At 54.5% G+C, this 22176-nt stretch overlaps 1 protein-coding gene across 11 annotated transcripts in view; it reads left to right on the top strand.

Moving 5' to 3' along the window:
• Positions 1 to 1591: 1591 nt before the first annotated feature.
• The window catches only part of CNTN2 (contactin 2), a 40970-nt gene continuing 20385 nt past the window's right edge, over positions 1592 to 22176 (top strand). For 7 of the 11 annotated variants that reach the window (XR_013414783.1, XR_013414761.1, XR_013414766.1 and 4 more), the window contains exons 1-10: positions 1865 to 2043; positions 11614 to 11768; positions 16495 to 16639; positions 16755 to 16930; positions 17142 to 17237; positions 17656 to 17865; positions 18155 to 18254; positions 19767 to 19942; positions 20393 to 20529; positions 20962 to 21091. Coding sequence is in view for 4 of the 11 variants with exons in the window: in XM_077995664.1 (XP_077851790.1) it covers positions 11699 to 11768; positions 16495 to 16639; positions 16755 to 16930; positions 17142 to 17237; positions 17656 to 17865; positions 18155 to 18254; positions 19767 to 19942; positions 20393 to 20529; positions 20962 to 21091 (1240 nt within the window). In the remaining 7 variants the exon portion in view is untranslated. 11 annotated transcript variants of the gene reach the window in all.

Consider the following 22176-nt stretch of genomic DNA (forward strand, 5'->3'; position numbering starts at 1 on the left):
AGTCACAAAGACAGCTGTCTCCGTCTAGAGCAATCCTTGCAAGCATTTTCTGACAGTTGGTTCCTGGGCCAGCCAATTTCCTGGCCCGTGAGTCCCCTGCAGCAGACATAGCATCCTTTTCTTGGCAAGGACCTGTTCCTGCCGGTTTCTGCTGGGAGAGAACTTGCAGAGCCTCTCTTTGGAGCCCAGGCAAACTTGAGTGGTGTCAAAGAGCAAGGTTCACCTCAGGAGCTCAGAGCCAATGTACCAGCCCTCAGACATACAGACAGGCAAGGACAGCGTGGGCAGGGGCAGGAAGGGAAAGATATCCTGGCAAGGGGTTGATGTGTCTATCTACATAACATTCAACGTTATTTAAGAAACATCATTAGCAAAATTCAAGTCCTCCCCATCAGGAACAAAGAAGACTGTCTCTCAAGTTGGGCAAGACCTTTGGAGGGGCTCAGAAGGAAGGGAGGGGAGCGTATGTGGGGACTGGGCAGGCATTCCAGCCTTGGGGGCTGAGCAGCAGAACCGCCCCGACTCCTTCTCCTTTTCCAGATCCTCTCATTCTGGCCTAGGTCCCCAGGACCTTCTCCACTCAGGGAGACACGGAGCCATGATCCAGGCTTGACAGGTATAGCCATTTAAAACTGGGAGGCAGGCCTGGCCCTGCCAGCTGTTGCAGCAGCTGGACTGCTCACCGATCTTGCCTGTGCAAGCTGGACAGCAGGCAGATCAGAGGGGGGTGAGACAACAGTGACAGCCTGACAGGGCCGACTGGTGCTGCAGATGGCTGGTCCCTCCGCCTCCGGGCCACAGCCTTCCTGGGCACTCCCTCACGTGACAGGAGCAGGGCAGGAGAAATGCATTGCTGACAAGGGTGAGCACTTAGAATCTCAGAGCTGGCGGGACTGTGTCCATTTTTAATCCCTTCAGGTACCAGTGAGGCTCAGAGAGGGCAGGGCACTCAGCCAAGCACACACAGCCAGTTGGTTGCAGAGCCCAGAGAATACTTCAGACACCCAGACCCCTAATCCAGGGAATTTTTCATGACATCGCACTGCTGGTTGCTTAAAAATGGGATTGGATCCAAACCTACTGATGCACAAAAGTGTCCAAGATCAGTTACACAGTGAAAAGTGTTTTGCCAGTCCTACTGTTTTATGTTATCACTTTTGTGTGAAATAACCCTAATAACCCATGTAATTGTATACATGAAAATCATAAACCTGGGGGCATGTGCTTAAATTTATTAAGAGCAGTGGTTGAGGGACTTTCACTATGTATTTTTAAATGTCCTCTAACATTTAGATATTTTGACAAAAAGCTCAAACTACTTTTGAACAAGGGAAACAATGAAGAGGAACATGGGGTGGACCGAGAAACAGAGACAGCCCCTCCCTCCCACTTGCCCCACAGAGCAAGCTGGGGTTTCTGGTTTGGATCTGTTCCTCTGATAGAGGATTTCTGGGGAAACAAGGAGGTTTGGCTCCATGGGTCTCGAGGATTTGAGGAGTAAGGGCCACTTTCTTTTCCCTCCTCACCCCGCCCCTCTCCTGCCCCTTCGGCCCTGGGCACTAGAAGTGTGGCTGGGCAGGATCGGGAGGACAGGCGGGCCAGACAGCGCCCCGCGGCCTGTCCAAGAGCCGCCCATGCATTATGGAAGACGCGCGCTGGGCTCGCTCCCTGGTCCTTAAATGACAGCAAATGAGGTAAAGCCAGGAGGGTGGGGACGGAAAGGGGGGTGGGAGGGGGGCAGAAGGAAGCCATCTCCAGGGCCCCCGAGCGTTGGCTGAGGACCGGAGCCAGCCAGTGAGCGGAGCTTGGGAGAGGGAGGAGCACATCTTGATGCAGAGATGCTGCAGTGGCTCCGGGCGCGCTCACACACACGCGCCCTCACCCGCCACCGCCGCCGCGGCCGCCGCCGCACCCGGACAGCGAGTGGCTGAGGCCGCCAGGGCCCAGAGGAGGGCCGCCCAGGGGCTGGCGGCCGGGCCGGCCCTGGCTCACCGACTCGGGCAGCGTCCACCTGCCCCAGCCAACACCCTTCTCTCGCCCCAGGTAAGTGCCAAACGCTTTTGTCTCCTCCAACCCAGGGGCTTCCCCGCGCGTTGTCATGGGCCAGGGCTCCCGGCTCAGTTCCTGTAAATATCCCCCTTGTAACTTGGGAGGGAACAGGGACAGGAACGCTAGCAGGTTGGGGCCATTCTGACTTCTGCCCTCAGCCCCTGTCTACCTCAGGGTGGGTGCTGGGGCTCCCCTCCGCCCTGTCTACGTGGGCGGCATCCCGCAGGGCTCTATCAGGCCGAGCTTGGCGGAAAAGCTGGACCCCAGGAGGATGTCCAGGAATTCGAGTTGGCCAGCGGGCAGTAGCAGCTGCCTGTGGAGAGGGCAGTTTCTCCTGGGCCGGCCCTAGGCACCCGGTCCAGGACAGGACCAGTCCATACGGCCAGGCCCTGGGCCCTGGCCTGTCCCAGAAGTCCCTGCATGGAATTGAGCCGGAGTCCTCAGATTTGAGGTTACCCAGGTTCTACCTCTGCAGGGTGACCTCTTTGCAAAGTCTTGCTTCAGTTGGACGGAGGGGAGGCTGTGGAAGAGAGAGGGGAGAGTGGAGCACAAGTTTGGGCAAAGGCCTGTCCAGGAACTGGGACTCGGGGAGGAGAGTCCTGAGGCCAGTCACATCCCAAAGGGCGAGAGGCTGGGGCCACCAGGCTGAAAATCCTTTCCTTCCCTTCCCCCTCCCAACCTTAGCTTCTCCACAAATCCCTCCCCTCTATCCTCACTGGTGGGAGGGAAGGATTTGCACAAAGTTTGGCTTTCCAGTAAGGAAAGGGGCTGGGGTCGGAGTGGTGTGGGGAGGGGAGGGGGCAGAGCTGGGGGGTTCTGGAAGGAGAGGGAAGTCCTTCTGCCCAGCACCGTGGGGCTTACGTAATGGGCTAGAGGTGGGGGGCAGCCCCAGCCAGTACGTGTCCGGAGCTGAATCCTGTCACCTTCTCCAAGAGGGTCTCTCAGGTCTGGGAAGCAGCAGGACGTGGAGGAGGCAGTGCCTACGGAAGGGGAGAGTCCTGCTGCTACTTGGAGACGGAGTCGGGCACCCTCTAGCCCCAGACCACTGGGGGCTGAGCCTGTGTCCTAGGGGTGGGGGGATCCAGTGAGATCAGGAGGGAGTGGGGTTGTGCATGCCATGGCCCCAGCCCTGGAGAAAGGTGGATTTCAGCATCTTTTCCCTCTGCTCAGAAAGAGGTGGGAGGAGGAACAGCCCAAGAAACCCAGTGCACAGGTGATGTTCTGGTCTCGTCTGGGCAACAGTTTCAGCCTCCTCTTCCAACTGTCTGGCCAAAGACCCCTCAGCTCACTTAGGCTCCAAGTCTCTCTACCTCCTGGTCCCGCTCAGAGGGGCCGAATGAGCCACTGGAGATCGAGTGCAGCAAAAGGTGGGCCACCTGTGGGAGAGGCTGCTGTGACAGCACCTCCCGGGGGTGGGGCAGGGAGATGGCCTGGAGGTCACAACAGGTGCCCTCACTCCTGGCCTTGGGAGAAGGGAGCTCTCCCCTTAAAGACAGCAGCATCCAAGCCCCTCCCCACGGTGCCCACCAGTTAACCCCTTTCTAGCCAAGCTGCAGAACCACAGACAGGGCTTTTGCCACAAGGTCGAAGTCCTTCCTAATTGCCTGTGGGAGTCCTCAGCCAGTAAGAGGGAGGCAGGAGGTGAGACAGACAGGAAAGGGCCCCTGAGCCAATGATGTCAAAGTCACCCAAGGTCCACCTGCCTCACAGGTGCAGAGACCGCGGTGCTGACACCATGAGCAGTGAGGGAAGCAGAGGCACACTGCTCATGGAGATGAGTGCCCCAGACTCCGGGAGCCTGCTCTCATTCCCGGCTCTCTCTTACTCTCCTTCCTTCCTCTACTCCTTCTTTCCTCACATTCCCTTCTCTGGTCGCATGTACTCCACCGGCTTCGGCCCTAGGCCTCCCCCCCGCCCACCATTTCCCCTGCCAGATTTCATTCCTTATGCAACTCCATTCCAGCACCTTCTCTGCCAGCAGTTGTTCAAATAGAGACACATGTGGGATGGACCTCCAAGGAATTGTGTTCAACGGGGTGGTTGCACATCTCGTCTCTGGCTGACCAAACTTACGCCTTAGGAGCATGTACATAGACAGAGGACCCCAAGGCATCCTTTCTGCCTCTAAAGCTACCAGGGAAGCAATGCGTTTGGGGTGGTTTGGAGGATGCGTAGTCCCCTCTTCAGAAACCTCCTCGAGCCAAACGTTGGTGAGAAAGCGTATTTCAAAGACAATCTCTAAGCCTGAGTGTGGGTGGTATTTGTATTTTTGGAGGGATTCCTAGGGCAGAAGCAGGGGGTTGGAGAAGAGGTGGTTGATACGCAGGGGAGGAAGAACCACAGCAAAGAAAATGCCAGGGAAGCCAGAGGGACTTAAGTTAGACTGCAGGAGATACTTCGTGGCTAGAAGGGTGAGCCATGAGGAGGTGGGGCAGTCTCCTTTCAGATGACTCTAAGGATGGTGTGGAGAACTGGGGTCTGGTCCAAGGTTAGAGAGTCCTGCCTAGAGGCAAAGGTTGGGCTGGTTGACCCTGTAAGTTTCTTCCAACTTCCAGTAATCCTGTTTCAAATGGTAAAAGGTGGATGTGACTCAGGAATCCATAAGAAGGGAGACATCCTTTTCATTCCCTCATGCATGCTGGCCACCCCTTCATCCCTCAGGACCACAACCCCAATCTAGACCAACCCCCCAGAGGCTGTTGCTAAACTGGAACGTTTATGGGAGTTTCTGTGGGCTCTGTGTCCTGATGGTAATCATCCTGGAGTAAGTGCTTTCTTCAGTTTGATGATTCCTTGCTACAAGATTAGCCCATGTTTCTTTGTTTACCAAAGAGGATGCAAACAAAAGCAAGGTGTGTGATGTTCTCATCCGAAACCCGAACATCTTCCATCCCAGGACACATTCAGGCCCAAACACATCTCAGCATCCTTCTTACCTAATGAGCCATTAAGTTCCCTACTTAGATGGGGAAGTCAACGCCAGCCTCTCACACACACCCATTTAGTCAAACCTGCTGGGTTTCCTCCAGCCCAAACCCATATCTTCTCAGTGCCTGCCACCCTCAAGGACCAAAGGGTTCTCCCACCCTGTGCCTGGCTGGAGGACAGCCTTCCTGCAGTGCTGCCCAAGAGGTGAAGCTAATCTGGACCCCAAATCCAAAGGAAACTAGCTTGAGAGGAAGAGCAGTTTGGACCCCACCTCCACCAGGCTTAAGTGCTGAACCACCTTGGAGGAAGCTGTCTAGGAACTGGGGGGAGCCTCCTTGCAGCAGAGTTGGGGGGACATGCAGAAACTGCTCTGCTAATGCAGGAGGAAATTTTCTTCGTGATTTGCTTCTTCAGAAACAAGTTGAAACCATTGTTCTTATGCCTGGCATCTCAAAAAGGGATCCTTCTAAAGCACTCATTCACTGCTTTACACCACACACAGAGCAGGGCAGGCAAGTAGGAACACCTGTGGTCTGGGGGTGGATGGCTCCTGATCCTGAGCTTCCCAGGAGGACGGAAGCCTCTCCTCTTCTGTCCACTCCCTACTTTATAGGGTCTCTTTGTTAGAGTAGGTCTCTCCTGCAGGGGCAAAGACTCTAGGCTCAGATCAAGGGCCAGACTCCCCCCTGCCCAATGCTAGAAGCTCAAACAAACCCATGAGCCTGGGAGCCACAGCTGTCCCCAGAGGGCACGTCAGCACGAGGGCTGGGCCTCAGGGAAGCAGCTGCAGTCACAAAGAGCCTGCAGACAGAGCTGAGCAGCACACAGAGGGGGCTAAGGAAGGACGGGGCTGCATATCTCCCCTAAGGATGTCTGCAGCTCAGGGTACCACAGAGACCCCTCAATCACAATCCTTCACCCCGCACCTTCCAGCTGCTGCCTGGCCTGGCACGCTGAGATCCTAGCAGCCCCCACCCACGCCACCGCAGGGCCCTGTACTGACCAGAGGGACATGGGGATGGTTCAGACCTTCCTGGAGGATGATGGTGCTTGCCTCCTGGGCAATTCTTGTCTTAGGCAAAGGAAAGGGTACTGATCTTAGATCCCACCAGGCAGGAGGTGAGGGCGGTTGAGAAGGAGTACCTGTCCTGGCCGCGTGAGCCCCTGAGCACATGTACCAGGTATAACTCTGTCATGGGGGCTGTGTCCTTGTGCCCTAGTCTGGGGTGGTGTGCTAGTGCTTACCTATGACTGTTGCACCTGTGGGGTGTAAGAGGAGGGAGGCACCTGCCCAGGAGATTGTGGGTTTGTCAGTCTCCTAAATACATATGAGTGCCACCTGGATGTTGTGACTGTATAGAAGTAAGCCAGACAGTTACAGTGGCTGTGGACACAGGGCTGTGAGATTTCTCAGTTTTAAGATCTGATCTTTCCTGAGCACTCACTATGAGCCTGTGACGGTGCTGACCTCACAGCAGTCCCATGAAGCAGGTCCTACCCTTCTCATCCCACTCTTGCAGATGGGAGAGTGAGGCTGGGACTGGTTAAGAAATGACTGTGATAACCAGGATTATACTAGTTGGTTGTATTAGGGGTATGCTAGCTAGACAGCACCAGGCAGGTTGACCCAATAGCCTGCCCTGTTAACCAGTGTGCTGTTTTATAGGATAGAGGTCAAGCGGGGACCTGAAGGGCTCCTCAAGTACCCTGTAGGCTGATAATAAATCACTTAGTCTCTGCCCACAGCTGGGCTCCAAACTCTCCTTTCCTACCACCATCCATCGGAAGTTGCCAAATCTCTCATTGCTCTCCAATCTCCATTACTGGGGAGAAGAGGAGAGAAATTCAGGACCAGGAGCTGGGCGTCCCAATAGGCAGCACTCTGGCGTGGAGGGTGTACCTTTTATTTTCTGACTGGCTCCGTGCAGGGGGCCTTACCCCAGAAAACCCTGTCGTGTGTTGGAGCCCCACTCACAGCCTTCTGTCCCCCAGCTGTCCCCCAGGCCCTTTGTTTCCTGGGCCCGACAATTCAGCCAGCTCCCCCTGGTGCCCTGAACCCCCCAGCAGTCCACTCCCCCATGTGCTGGTGCCTCGCAGGACCAGCCCCTGCTGGTGACAGCCTGTGCTCGCCTGTGCCAGTCTGCGCCTGCACCCCTGCACCACGGCAGCTGGCCTGGGCGAGACTTGGCTGGCTTAGGGCTCGCAGGGCCAGCTCTGGGCCTGGCATAGCTCCACTCCAGCCTTGCTCCTGACGAAAAGGCCTCCTCCATCCTGGGCATTCTAGAACGCATAATAGGGCAGATGGTATGGGGAGATGACTGATCGGTGAACTCATGAGCACATCCTAGGCTGCACTCAGGTGGTCAGGGAGCTCTGTAGAGGCAGTAACTTTATTACTGTCTCCCTGTGCTTAGCACAATGCCTGGCACATAGTCAGTAAATACTGTGATGGAAATGAATGCAGGGCAGGACTGGATGCCAACTGCCTCACCTTTAGGGAGGCAAGGAGCTCCAACCTTTAGTCCAGACTCTGTGTGTGTTTTCACCCAAGGCTGTGGCACACAATGGAGCTCAATATACATCTGATCAGGCTGACGGGTCTCCGGCACTCCCCAAGGGCAAGCCCTGGTGCTCCTGGATCCCAGCCCCTCCCCCACAGTCTCCTCTAAGGCTGTATGTCTTGATCCCTGGAGGGTACCCAGGATCCTTGGGCTGGATTATTCGTGATTACCCACGGTAATTACTTATGGTAATAGAGATAACAGACAATCCTGACTACTGGAGGTGGAGGCGAAGGATCTGTGATGCAAACCTCCTGGTGGGTTGCAGGGAAACAAGGCAAGGGGCTGAGTCCTCACACCCGAGACACACACACACACAAAGACCAGACATCATCATACACAGACACATGCATACATGCAGACACAAAACTCAGATCACACGTATACACAGGGACATATAGACACAACAGACAGATACCCACAAGCATTATATCCATGCACACTGGGACATAAACACGCACACACACCCAGCTCTCCCCAGCACTGCTGTGGGAGCTAGGGACTCCAGGTAGGAATCTGCCCAGAGGCTATCCCGGAGTCTCTAGCCCCTGGTTGTCTGTCTCTGCCTTGCTCTGGCACATTCAGTACAAGTGCCTGCAGCCCAGGCTCCTCCCCAGGCCGGCACCCTGCCCCCAGTGAGCTCACGGGCCTGGCAGGCTGGCAAAGAGCAGGGAGCAAACGATGATTGAGCACCTTCTCCGTGCCAGGCATCAGGACTCAGCACACCACTGCCAACGGGGTGATTTTCCAACTTTTTGGAGCCATGAAGTCCTTTGTTTAAAGGGAACTTCATAGGAAAGTCCTGTATATAAAGCAGATACAAGTGGAGCTGCTCTGGCTGGAGCGGGGAAGGAGTCTGGAGCCCCATGCTCTCTCCCTAGTCTCCCATGGTGGCCCTGAGACAAGTGCAAACAGCCCCAAGACTTCAGAGCAGTTTGAAAACCACTGCAAGGCACTCTAGCACCTCATGGAACCCTCCAAAGAACTCTGTAAAGTGCATGTGATGATCTCCACTTTGCAGATGAGAAAACTGAGTCTTCACAAGGGGCATTAACCTGTCCAAGCTCACGAAGCTGTTCAGAGATGAAGTCAATATTAACAACTCCTGTTCATCAGATTCAAATCCTGGAAGGTCCCAACACCTCTCTATTCTGAGGATGACTCCCTGCATTTGTATAGCATCCAGGGACATATGTCTGTGATTTCCCCTGACCAGATACCGCGCTGACCCTAGAGCTCTGAGTGTGTGTGTGTATGAGAGAGAGACAGAGAGAGAGAGAGAGAGAGAGAGAGAGAGAAAGGGAGAGTTTGCCTTGGGGTTGCCCCCAGAAAGCACAGAAGACCTGTCAGCCCTGTCAAGTATATATAGACTGTCCCTGACTTATAGTGACTTGACTTACAATTTTTCAGATTTACGATGGTGCAAAAGCAATACACATTCAATGGAAACCATACTTCGAGTATCCAACAACTATTCTGTTTTTCACTTTTAGTACAGTATTCAATGCATTACATGAGATACTTAACACGCTATTGTAAAATAGGCCTTGTATTTGGTGACTTTGTCCAACTGCAGGGGAATGTAAGTGTTCTGAGTACATTTTTTTTTTTTTTTTTTTTTTTGAGATGGAGTTTTGCTCTTGTGGTCCAGGCTGCAGTGCAATGGCTCACTGCAACCTCCGCCTCCCGAGTTCGAGCGAGTCTCATGCCTCAGCCTCCCGAGTAGCTGGGATTACAGGGATCTGCCACCATGCCCAGCTAATTTTTGTATTTTTAGTAGAGATGGGGTTTCACCATGTTGGCCAGGCTGATCTCGAACTCCTGACCTCAGGTGATCCACCCGTCTCAGCCTCGCAAAGTGCTGGGATTACAGGCGTGAGCCACGGTGCCCGGCCTTCTGAGTACATTTAAGGTGGGTTAGGCTAAGCTATGATGTTCAGTAGATTAGGTGTATTAAATGAATTTTCGACTTACGATATTTTCAACTTTTGGTGAGTTGATCGGGATGTAACCCCGTCGTAAGTCAAGGAGCATCTGCATGAGCCCCATCACGTGTGCTCACGCATGTGTTCACTGGCTCCTGGAGGCATATAATCACAGTTGTTCTTGACCAGTTAAATGCAACATACAAGTAACAACTATGATGTGCCAGGTACTTTGCTAGGCATAGGTAATACCAAAATGAACACAACACAATCACTCCCCTGGGCAGCTCAGAACCTTCTAATGGAGACGGACACAGGTCCACAGGCAGGGTACCAAAGGTGTAGTCAAGAACAGAGTGAACTGAATTCTTTGTGCAGACAGGGGCATCTTAGGCACTTCCTGGCAGGGGTGAGACATGGACAGGGCCTTGCAGGAGAGACTGCCTTGCCCAGGAAGGGCGTTACGGGAGAATGGAGATAGATGGGCTGGGGGAATGTCAGAGGGGTTGTAAGTGCAGAATGTCTTCAGTTCAAGTCTGGAACTGAGAGTGGCAAGGACAGGGAGGAACAGGTATTCAGGGAGAATTGGCACCTGGGCACCCTGCCTGTCAATGGGAAGTGGATATGAGGCTGCAGTCGGGGTGGAGGAGAGAGTGCCATCTGCTCCAACGCCCTGCCCTCTGCAAAACACCCAGCTTCTTGGCTTCCTTGCCCATATCCTTCCTGACAGGCCCTGGGGCCACCTCTCCCTTCTCTTCCCCCAGGCTCCTTTGGGTGCCAGCTGTGGCTGTGAAAGAGGCAGGAAATGGTTGTGGGGTGATCAGCTGTGGAGGGTTAAAGGGGTTCGGGAGCTCTCTTCCTGAGGGACTAGAGTGTGATGTGAGACAGGGCAGACCCTGAGCTTGCACTGGCCTTCAGCCCCTGCACAGGCCCAAGGAGCAATCTTAGGTCCTCTGCAGCCTTCCTTCTCCACCCGGGTCCCCACCCAGGGGACAGCATTCCCAGGCCCTTGGCCACTCTGCATTCTAGGGGCATCACCAGAGGCGGACCACTGAGATCCAGAGATGGGAGGGGTCTTGTCGGCAGTTTGCAAAAGGGCCCCCAGCCAGGCTCTCTCCCCAAGCCCTGACCCCCTCCCGTTGCTCTTAGGTTTCTGCAAAGAGGGCAGGCAGAGCAGAGCAGCAGAATCTGCAGCCGGGCTCGCGGATCCCTGTGGAGGCTCTGAGCCCAGTGACCCAGGTTCACTCTGATAACCAGTAACTGGAAAGCAGGCCCCTGACATTCCACACTCCCCTCTGAACTAGGGAAGTCCTCCCAGGGACTGGGAGTGAACGGGGAGGCTGGCTCTGCCCCTGCCCTCACCTCCCAAGAGGAGGCCCCATCTCTCAGACTGATGGGACAGGTGTCTGACTTGCTCTCAGCAGCTACAGGGAGCAGGTTCTTCTCCAGAGCTCAAGGATTGAACCAAGCCTCAGCTCATCTCTGTGAAAGAGGGAGGCTCCTCTGGGAGCTGCGTTAACTCTTTTGACCCAGAAAGCCTGCTGGGCCCCTTCACCCATCTGGTTGGGGGCATTGCTAATGGGGCCAAGGTCATGACTCCGCTGGTAAGAGGGTGTGGACCAATCAGTGAGACCCCTCCTCACTGCTAGGAAAACAGGACTGGGAGACTTAAAGCAGCTCCCAGAGGGGTTTACAAGCCCCCACCCAGACAGCTGAGGGGAAGAGGCAGGGGGAAAGTCGGCCCCAAGCCCGCCTGCCAGAGGAAGACGTTACTGACTTCCAACCCAGGCAAGGGTCCTGTTCTCTTCCAACCTCGCCTCAAGAGCTGACGGGCGAGAGGGCAGGTGGGTTCTTACCTCCCAATTAATCTCTGCTTTCACTTCTTAAGCGGCACCCCGCTGGCTGGAGTGGGGGCGGTGGGGGTATAGGGCTGAGCCAGACTCCCAGGGGACCAGTAGGAGGCACTCAGCCCCAGGAAGAGCTTCTTGGTAATAGCCAAGCCCCTTCCTCTGGGACCCTGGGGAGAATTAGTGCTTGGGCAATTCCGGCAGCTCCCCAGGCGGAGGGAAAAGCTTTAGAGACCCAGATGTGCCTGGAGCTGGGAGGGGCGCTCCTCAGCTCAGAGCCCTTCTGTCTGTCTGCCTCCTCAGGTCCTTCTCAGCCTCCAGCTGGGCTGTCCCCAAGCTGAGCTGAGGCCCTTCTCCTCCGATCCCCACCTCTACCCAGACATCCACCATGGGGACAGCCACCAGGAGGAAGCCACACCTGCTGCTGGTAGCTGCTGTGGCCCTTGTCTCCTCTTCAGGTAAGAGGGCTCATCTGGGCTTTGAAGCCTAGCAGGCATGATTATAGCATTATATCCTTGCTATGATTTGGGTGACAATTAGAAATCAGTGACTGCATTGTAGGAGCAGCTAGATTTCTGAGGCCATTTCCTTGCTAAAATTTCCCATTTGTAGATCTTACCTTTCCTTTGAGTTTAGGAGGAAAGGGAATATGTCTTTGCCGTGTTATAGATGAAGGAAGAATGACCCAGAGAGGGTGAGTGTCTTGCCCTGGGTCACACAGCAAGACGATGGCATGCCCAGATCTCCATAATATCACCCGGAGTTGCAGCCTCAAAGGCTGCACTGTCCAATATGGAAGGTAATAGCCACATGGGACTACTACAACTCAGATTCAATTCCATTTTAAAAATAATTTCCTCAGGTGCACTAGCCACATTCGAATGTTCAGTAGCCGTATTGGATAGCACAGAGCACAGAACATTTCCATCATTGCAGGACGTTCTCCCAGACAGGGCTCTGTAGTCCCCTGATATGAGCAGACGGCGGTCAATCCCAGTAAACACTGGAAGGGTTTATTAAGGCAATGCTGCATCCCAGCAAATTGATCAAGTATAGAACAGGATCTGGAAAGAGATGTGGCAGAGGAGGGAGCTCAGGTTCTCCTCGCAGGGGAGCTCCCAGCTTGGAGGAGAGGCAGAGGGACACTGGCAGGAGGGGAAGGAGAGGGTGAAGAGGGCAGGCTGAGAGTCACAGGCCAGCTGGACTCTGGCGAGCATGTCAGGCCAGAGGAGCCAGGCAGCTGGTCTGTCCTAGGGCAAGAGGGAGGTCCCCAGCCACCTCCTGCTCTAAGGGGTCTGCTGGACCCACTGCTTGTCCTCTACCCTGACCCTCAGCCCAGATCAATAGATGCTTCTTTTCTCCTTAAACATCCCCGTGGGAGTCTCCATGGTCCTGGAGTTCTAAGCACCTCAGACTCCACCTCCCCCACCCCACACCCCCTGGAAGGCTACAGCCAGTGCATTTCAGTTCCTTTGTCTCACCAGGGAAGGACTCCACTGGCATACTTTCAGATGTTCTCATTCTGTCCTCACTGCTTCCCAGTCCTGCGGCTCAGTCAGTGAGGCTGCTGGGAAACAGGGCTGACTCAGAGTGTGGGGGGAGCCACTTAGCCCCCAGGCCTCGCTACTTGTCCCAGGGTCCACCAGACTGGGAAGAGCTACAGGGATGGGGAGCCTCAACTGCACAGAGCAGGAGATGCCAACCCCAGAAGGAGCAGAGGGGAGGCACCTAGGCTTCTAGCATCCCCTCCCTCAGGGATGCCTCAGTGCTGGATCCACACCATCTAAGGAAAGGGGTACGGACAGCCTCCAAGGTCTTCAGACCCAGAGACACACGAAGCCAATGGCCAAGGGGCTGGCATCTGTTTTGCCACCTCCCAGAGCTCCAGAGAGAGACAGGAGTGGCAAATCCCATCGCTGGCCGCCACCCCTCCTGGGAAGGTGCCTCAGGTCTGGGCTTTTCTTGCTGCCCTGTCCTCGGGATATAGCTGTGGATTCCTGGCACTCCAGTGCAAGGAGGAGTATCAAGGATCCCCCTCCACCTTCTCATCTCTCTAACTCCCTTCCTCTGCAAGGTTTCTGATGCCTGTGTTTGGGGGAACAGTTACCATGACAGGGCATCAGAAAAGAATCGGAGAGGATGCGGAACAAGAATAAGGAAGGGCTGGCCTTGCCTGGGAGAGTGTGTGGTGGTGGTGGTGGTGGTGTTGTTGTTTGGGGTTTTGTTTTTGTTTTTGAGATGGAGTCTCACTCTGTCACCCAGGCTGGAGTGCAGTGGTGTGATCTCGGCTCACTGCAACCTCTGACTCCTGGGTTCAAGTGATTCTCCTGCCTCAGCCTCCCGAGTAGCTGGGATTACAGACACCTGCCACCACACCTGGCTAATTTTTGTATTTTTAGTAGAGATGGGGTTTCACCATGTTGGCCAGGCTGGTCTCGAACTCTCGACCTCAGGTGATCCTCCCACCTCCACCTCTCAAAGTGCTGGGATTACAGGCAGAGAGTGTGTTTTTGTGTGTGCATGTGTAAGCACACACACGGGAAGGCTCATGTGTGGGTGGGTGTGTATGTAGCTGAAGAGGTAAGTGTGGGTGTGTGAGGGTGTCTGTGGATATGGATGGCTGAGAGGCTGGAGGTATGAGTGAGGTGTCTGCATGGAGGTGGTGCTATGCTGGGGATAATGAATGTGTCCAGAAAGTCTCACAGCACAGTGCGACCAGCTCTCATACCCCAGCCTCCCTGCAGAATGCCCAGGGGCATTTTCTAAGACTTGGACTCCCAAGCCTCACTCCGAGAGATTCTGACTCCTTATCTGTGAGATGGAGCACGGCCTCTGGTGGTTCTGATGGGAAACAGAGGTCGAGAGTCAGGGACACTGGGGTTAAGAATGCTGGTGGTGGGGTCAGCCTGGCCAAGGTCCAAACTCCCAGATCTGCTCCTTCAAGCTGTGGGATCTGGAGCAAGTTATTAAAGCTTTCTAACTCACAGCTTCCACATCAGGAAAATAAGAAAATGGCAATACCTATCTTGTAAAGAGGTTATGAGAAGGAAATATGGAGCATGGTATGGGATAAATAGTAAGCACTCCATCAATAGCACCTATTTTTATTATTATTTTTATTATTATGAATGCATGGATTATATATAAAAGTCTCCATGGCCATCTATAGCTGTGTGTCGGGGGGAAATGGATGTGTGTGTAAATGTGTGTATCTGGCCATTTGAGCAGCTTAGGGAGGTGCATATATACGAATTTATGTATGATATGAGTGTGCATATAGGAAAATGTGTGGAGGTGAGAGATGCAGAGGGGCGTGTATGTGAATATTTGGGTGAGTGGACGGCTGAGAGCAGAGGAGAAAGGCTTCTCAGGAAGAAAGAGTCTGAATGTATCAACGTGACCCAAGCCCACTCAGCCACGCCATCACCCAGAGTTCCTGGAAGCTGCTATTGTACAAGGTGGTTCCCAGCAGCCCGGCTGCCTCCCAGCCCCTCCTTTGCACACCCTCCCAGCAGTGCCAGCTGGGGCAGGGTTCCTACCCTACACCACCATCATTAACTTGGGATTAAGCTGGGCTCTCCAGCCGAGATGATGCTGTCACCGCCCGCCGCCTCCGCCTCTGAGGCCTGGGGCGGCAGTGAGGGAGAATGGCACAAGGGATGCCTGCACCGGGCCATTTCTGCGAGCCCTGCCTCCTACCTCATTCTGAGAGCTGCTTAGCAGCTGCCCTCACTCCCAGGGGGCCAGGACTGGGCCTCAGCTGCAGCATGGGGCCACCCCCTACCCCTGGAAGAGGACTGACGGCTGGATGCGCCAGGAAAGGAGCTAATTGGTTAATGGGGATCCCTTTCCTCATGACCCACCAAGGAAGGCCTGAAATCAGCTGTGTTAAGAGGTAGAAGCCAATTAGGGATAGCCTGGCTCCCACCTGACTCGGCAGAGGCAAAACGGACTGGCCTCACCGGTCAGCAGAGAGCCCACCCCAGCCCTGTTGAAAGGCAGGTTCGATGTCCGGCCAATCTGTGGCTCTTCATCCCCTGCCCTGCCCTGCAGCAGGACAATGATGCATGAAGAGAGGGGTCTGCCCCATTTGCCTGTGTGGTACTCATTGGTCCACCAAGCTCAGGAGGAACTGATCTGTCTGTGCCACAGACCTGCTGGGTGACCATGGGCAAGTCACTCCCTTTCTGAACATTTCTTGAATTGTGATACTGGAATTGTATAAAACTGCCTCCAAAGCAAACTGCCCACCCTCCACCCATCAAAGCAAACTGCCCACCCTCCACCTACCAAAGCAAACTGCCCACCCTCCACCCATCAAAGCAAACTGCCCACCCTCTACCCATCTTCTCTTCCAAGTCCCCACCCAACACGTGGCTCCAGCAGACATCTGCTTGCCCGCCACCTTCCAAGGGTTTGTCTGGCTGAATCCTCATGCAGACCCTGGGAGGTGAATTCATATTCTTTTCATATCACAGGTGAAGACATTGAGGCTCAGAAGGATTCCATAACTTTCCCAAAGTCCCACGGCTAGTAGAGGGCCAGTCTAGTCTCCAGGCCCAGGCTTCGGGTCCACACTGCCCCGGTAAGGGTATTAGGCTCCAGGGACACACATCCTCTCTGCATGTTTGTGGCTGGCAATGTCTCATGCACCTCACACCCCACAGATCAGTTCTTCTGGAAGGCTCCCTTGAAAGCCCCCTGAGAGGTAGAACTGCTTCCATTCTGAGGCCCCAGCACCTTGAACTTTATGGCATTTGCCACCTTGCACTGCCAATTTCCTGTTTCCCTCCTTGGACCACAAGCCCCTTGAAGAAGAGGGACTGTGTCTTAATCATTTTTACAAGCCAGTCTCTAGCCCAGTGCTGGGTATAGAGCGGGTGCTCAATGCCTGAGTGTAGGATGGGTGATTGACTGAACTGATATGGCCAGATGGGGCCTGCCCAGCCTATTTAAATTGAAATTTAAATGAATTAAATAAAATGTAAAATGTCGTCCCTCAGTCGCAATAGCCACATGTCACGTGCTCAATAGCCCCACGTGGCTAGTGGTTACCACATTGAACAGTGCAGAAAATGGAACATTCCCATCATCAGAGAAAGTTTTACTGGACAGCGCAGCCCAAGAGGCCAGGCTCCGGCCAGGCCCAGGCTCTGAGGCCTCTGGTGGTGTCATCACCTGCAGCTTGGAGTTCAGCCCTGGGATCCCCAACCACCTTTGGGCCTGTCTTTGAAGACCAACCCCTCAGTGTGCTATTCCCAGAGGAGTCCACGGAGGAGCAGGTGCTGCTGGCATGCCGCGCCCGGGCCAGCCCTCCAGCCACCTATCGGTAAGGCCTCTGCAGTGGGTGCTGGGAGGCCCTGGGCAGCCATTGAACCTTCCCTCTCATCAGTCCTGCCACCAGGCAGGACTCAGAGGTCCCCTTCCTCTGTCCCCTGCTGCAGGTGGAAGATGAATGGCACTGAGATGAAGCTGGAGCCAGGTTCCCGTCACCAGCTAGTGGGGGGCAACCTGGTCATCATGAACCCCACCAAGGCACAGGATGCCGGGGTCTACCAGTGCCTGGCCTCCAACCCAGTGGGCACCGTTGTCAGCAGGGAGGCCATCCTCCGCTTCGGCTGTGAGACCCGCAGGGGACCAAGACACTTTGCGGGAGGGGGAGAGGGGGCTAGGAGAAAGTGCCCAGAAAGGACAAGTGACACCCTCAAGCCAGGCCTTCCTGACCTCACATGACATGCCTTAGTGAACTGCTGCTTCTCCGTGAAGGATGAGTCAGGGAGGGGCTCGCAGGCCAGGAGGACAGTGCCTGAGCCCCTGGTCTCTGCCTCCAGTTCTGCAGGAATTCTCCAAGGAGGAGCGAGACCCAGTGAAAACTCATGAAGGCTGGGGGGTGATGTTGCCCTGTAACCCACCTGCCCACTACCCAGGTGAGTCCAGACCTTGGGCCACGGTGAGAGAGGGCACAGGAAGGGCTACCAGAAATTTGGCAGAAGGAGGATGGAATAAAAGGTGACCCCTGGAAATGACCCTTAGAAGCACCCATCCCTGGGACCGTAATTTTAAATGATCTGTGTTTTCTTTATGGGTCTGTCATTTTCCATCTCTGTGCCCTGCTTCCACCTTCAAACTGGGTGGTCCCTGAGGGCTGTGATCCCTGACAGACTTAGTGCTCTCTAAGGGCAGGAATAGTCACTTCTTCCCTCTAGGTCTCCCCTTAGCCCCAGTTCAGAGCATGGTGGCTGTCAGGACAGGGCTTGCAGAACCCCACCAGCATGCTGGGGTCCCACCCAGAGTGGTCCCGTTAGCCCGGCACCCCCTGGTTTCCTCAAACTCCTCACATCCTAGGCTTGTCCTACCGCTGGCTCCTCAACGAGTTCCCCAACTTCATCCCGACGGACGGGCGTCACTTCGTGTCCCAGACCACAGGGAATCTGTACATTGCCCGAACCAATGCCTCAGACCTGGGCAACTACTCCTGTTTGGCCACCAGCCACATGGACTTCTCCACCAAGAGCGTCTTCAGCAAATTTGCTCAGCTCAACCTGGCTGCTGAAGGTCAGGCTTGGCCAGGCGTGGCGGGAGGGAGGGAACTGGAAGGGTCAGCGGGCATTGGGAAAAGGGTTTTTCCTTTGGAGATTGGAATATCGGCTTGCAGGGCACTGATTCCAGGCCCTGGACCCCCAGATCCTCCTGCTTCAAATCCTCAGGCCCTTGCCCTAGGCCTCAGGGAGATTCCACACAGCTGCCAAGACATAGTTGGCTCTGAAAGGTGCTGAGATCCCAAGCACGGTAGCACCTGACCTGGAGTCATCTGCATCTGATTTGTAAAATTCTCTCTCCCCAGATACCCGGCTCTTTGCACCCAGCATCAAGGCCCGGTTCCCAGCAGAGACCTATGCACTGGTGGGGCAGCAGGTCACCCTGGAGTGCTTTGCCTTTGGGAAGTGAGTGTGAAAAGGGAGGGGTACCAGGGCAGTCTCTTGGGGGCACAGGTGACCCCAGGGTGAGGGCAGGCAGAGTCAGGGCTGTCATCTTGGTGTCCCTCACAGGGTCTAGCAAAGTACTGGGCACACAGTGGGCATCGACCACCACTCACTGGACACTAACTCTCTGGGTGAGGCATTGCATGTGCCAGGGGCCTTCCACGGCCAGAATCACTTGGTCCTCCAGCAGCACATGGCAGGCTCAGACAACCCGAGTAACACCCAAGGCTGGAGGTAGGCAGCACAGTGTACAGACTCCAACCCTGTCTGCCTCGTTCAGATCCCAGCTCTGCCACCCGCAGACCTTGGGTAAACTGCCTAACCTCTCTGTGCCTCAGTTTCTTTATGGTGGTGTTAGTAGTACCCACCTCATAGGGTTGTCATGAGGATTAAATCAGTTCATACATGTGAGGTGCTGAGAACAGTGCCTGGAATTTAGGAAAGTGTTCCGTGAATGTTAACAGTGATCTATTTGAGAATCACAACAGAAAGCGTTCTCTTTCTTGCACTCCTAGAAGGATTCACTGGAACAGGGCTAAGCAAACAGCAGGTGCTCAATAAATGTTTGTAGAATGAAAGAAAGAATGTGATTTGTACTTTGGCCCCCTCCTCCCTCAACTATCTCCTGTGGTTACCTGGGATAATCTTTGCCTTGTGGGAAGTTTTGGGCTTCCAGAAAATCCACATGAAAAGCATGTGGAAGGGGGCCAGGTACAGTAGTTCACATCTGTAATCCCAGCACTTTGGGAAGCTGAGGCAGGCAGATCACGAGGTCAGGAGATCGAGACCATCCTGGCTAACACAGTGAAATCCCATCTTTACTAAAAATACAAAAAAATTAGCCAGGCATGATGGTGGAAGCCTGTAGTTCCAGCTACTCTGGAGGCTGAGGCAGGAGAATGGCGTGAACCCGGGAGGCGGAGCTTGCAGTGAGCCGAGATCGCGCCACTGCACTCCAGCCTGGGCGAGAGAGCGAGACTCCATCTGAAAAAAAAAAAAAAAAAAAGAAAAGCATGTGGAAGAGGAATATATTAACCCATTAAAACTGATACCTCAGTCCGTTTTAGTGCACAGATTACTAATAGCTAAAGTCCCTTTGAAAAGTAGGGGCAAGGCCTGCCCTATAGAGGCAACGGAAAAGAGAACCCATAAAGACCCAGGTCACAGGCCACTGTGGCAGAGGGCAGACCCAGCTTCAGAGTGCAGACCCCGCAGAAGCCCAGCTTCCCTGGCTCGAGGGTTGTTGCAGGAGGGATGGGTAGAGGAGCCCTGCCTCTTGCCCCTTCCCTGCGTGTGCTCCGAGCCTACCTGGGAGAAGAGAGTGAGGATCAGCCAGAAGGCACCCTGTCTCCCTCTGTTCCTCCCAGGCCCAGCATCTCAGGAGGGCCTGAGAGTCTGGGTATGAGGAGCTGTGGGCACTGGAGGGGTAGGCCCAGCTTAGCCCACACCCTCTGGCTTTGTCTCTCCTGCCAGCCCTGTACCCCGGATCAAGTGGCGCAAAGTGGACGGCTCCCTGTCCCCACAGTGGACCACAGCTGAGCCCACCCTGCAGATCCCCAGCGTCAGCTTTGAGGATGAGGGCACCTACGAGTGTGAGGCAGAGAACTCCAAGGGCCGAGACACCGTGCAGGGCCGCATCATCGTGCAGGGTACAGAGCCAGAGCCAGGGACACCTTCTCCGCCCCTCCCAACCCCCCTTCCTGCCTTCACCCTTGTCCCCAAGGAAACAGACCCAAAAGTCAGGGAGGAGACTGGGAAGCCCCCTGCATGAGCCTGCTTGCCCTAGGACGGCACTGAGTCTGGGACCAGAAGAAGCTAGTGCTGTGGTCAGCTCAGAGCTTCAGTCAGGGGTGCAGAAAGCACACAGGAGGCTCCAGAACGATTTAAGTTGCGAAAGCAGCCACTGGCACAACCACAGAGTGCCAGCTTTCTTGTGCCTCCTTCTTCCTGCCCCCTCCTCCTTGTCCTCTCCGTCCCAGAATGCTGATGGCACCCTCTGCTGTCTGGCACAGGTACTGCTGCCCTGATTTTCTGTTCCTTTTAATGAGCTGGAAGCTCCTCCTAGCTCATGCCAGGTTTTCTTTTCCGGGCTCCCACAGCTCAGCCTGAGTGGCTGAAAGTGATCTCGGACACAGAGGCTGACATTGGCTCCAACCTGCGTTGGGGCTGTGCAGCCGCCGGCAAGCCCCGGCCTACAGTGCGCTGGCTGCGGAACGGGGAGCCTCTGGCCTCCCAGGTAGGAGACGTGGGATTCCTCCCACACATAACTGTCCTCTGCTCACTTGGTTCCCTCACCCCCCAGAACTTCCCCTGCACCACTAGTAGCCCTCTGGGCTAATTAGGGTGCCAAAGGGTGGTCCTAGGACCACCTGAGGACTTCTTCCCATCCCAGTCCCATGGCCACAGGCTGGGCCTGGATCCAGGCACAATTCAGCCACAAAAGAAGTGATGTGGTCCTGACTGGATCACCTCACCCTTCCAGCTTTGGGGAGGCCTGGGTAATCTGCATCCTGAGGTTCCAGGTGGCCCTGAGGTAGGACTGGACATACGAGCCATATGCTCTAGGGATTATCAGCCTAGAGTCTCCACTGCCCCCACCCCTGCCAACCCCTCCTCCCTGTGGCTCCAGTGGTCCTGATCCCCCTGGGCTCTGGGCTCTTCTGCACAGAACCGGGTGGAGGTGTTGGCCGGGGACCTGCGGTTCTCCAAGCTGAGCCTGGAGGACTCGGGCATGTACCAGTGTGTGGCAGAGAATAAGCACGGTACCATCTACGCCAGTGCCGAGCTAGCCGTGCAAGGTAAGGGGCCCAGGGAGGCAGGGGACATCCCAAGGACGTGCATATGGTGGCTTTCAGAGCTCTGAGTTTAGGTGTTTCCAAACACACACGCACATACCCTGTGGCAATTTTCCTTGGTTTTCCAAGTGTCTAAGTAGGAGAACTCAGAGATTTAAGAAAGGAGATGAGACACAGGGTTGAGAGCTGCCAGAGGGCAGGGTCTCTGACTTGTCCCATGTCTGGCACACAGTAAATATTTGCTGCACTGAAAAAAAAAAACGGAAACCAAATCAATCAGATCTGTGTAACCCAACCCTTTCAGCTATGTGAGCTTTGGCAAGTTACTTAGTGTTTCTGTGTTTCAGTTTCTTGATTATAAAATGTAGGCAATAATAGTCCTGCCCTCCTGGGCTGCTGTAGGGAACAAGTGAGATGAAAGAGGTACAGCATAAAAGGCCTGCCCATTTTATGCTGGTGCCTGGGAAATGCCAGCCAGTGCTAATATTTAGTTGTGTGACTTGAGCTCACTGAGCCTCAGTTTCCTCATCCATAAAATGGACACAGCGATACCCACCACATCAAGTTTTAGTGACGTTTTGCTAAGAAGCATTCATTCGTTCCTTCATCCATTCAACCAATACTTACTCAACACCTCACAGAGGATGAATACGAAAGATACAGTCTCTGCCTTTAAGTAGCTTACAATCCAGTAGAGGGAAAGGGACAAATAAACCCCAAATCAAACAATTAAACAATTTCAGCTAGCCATCAAATATAGTATAAAGAAAATCCAGGCAGGGTGCAGTGGCTCATGACTGTAATCCCAGCACTTTGGGAGGCAGGGGTGGGTGGATCACCTCGAGCTCAGGAGTTCGAGACCAGCCTTGGCAACATGGTGAAACCCCATGTCTATGAAAAATACAAAAATTAGCCAGGCATGGTAGCACACACGTGTAGTCCCAGCTACACAGGAGGCTGAGGCAGGAGAATCAATTGAGCCCTGGAGGCAGAGGCTGCAGTGAGCTGAGATTGTGCCATTGCACTCCAGCCTGGGCAACAGAGCAAGACTTGTCTTAAAAGAAAATAAAAGAAAATCCAGTAGAGTG

This window comes from Macaca mulatta, chromosome 1 (genome assembly GCF_049350105.2).
Source record: "Macaca mulatta isolate MMU2019108-1 chromosome 1, T2T-MMU8v2.0, whole genome shotgun sequence".
Lineage (NCBI taxonomy): Eukaryota > Metazoa > Chordata > Mammalia > Primates > Cercopithecidae > Macaca > Macaca mulatta.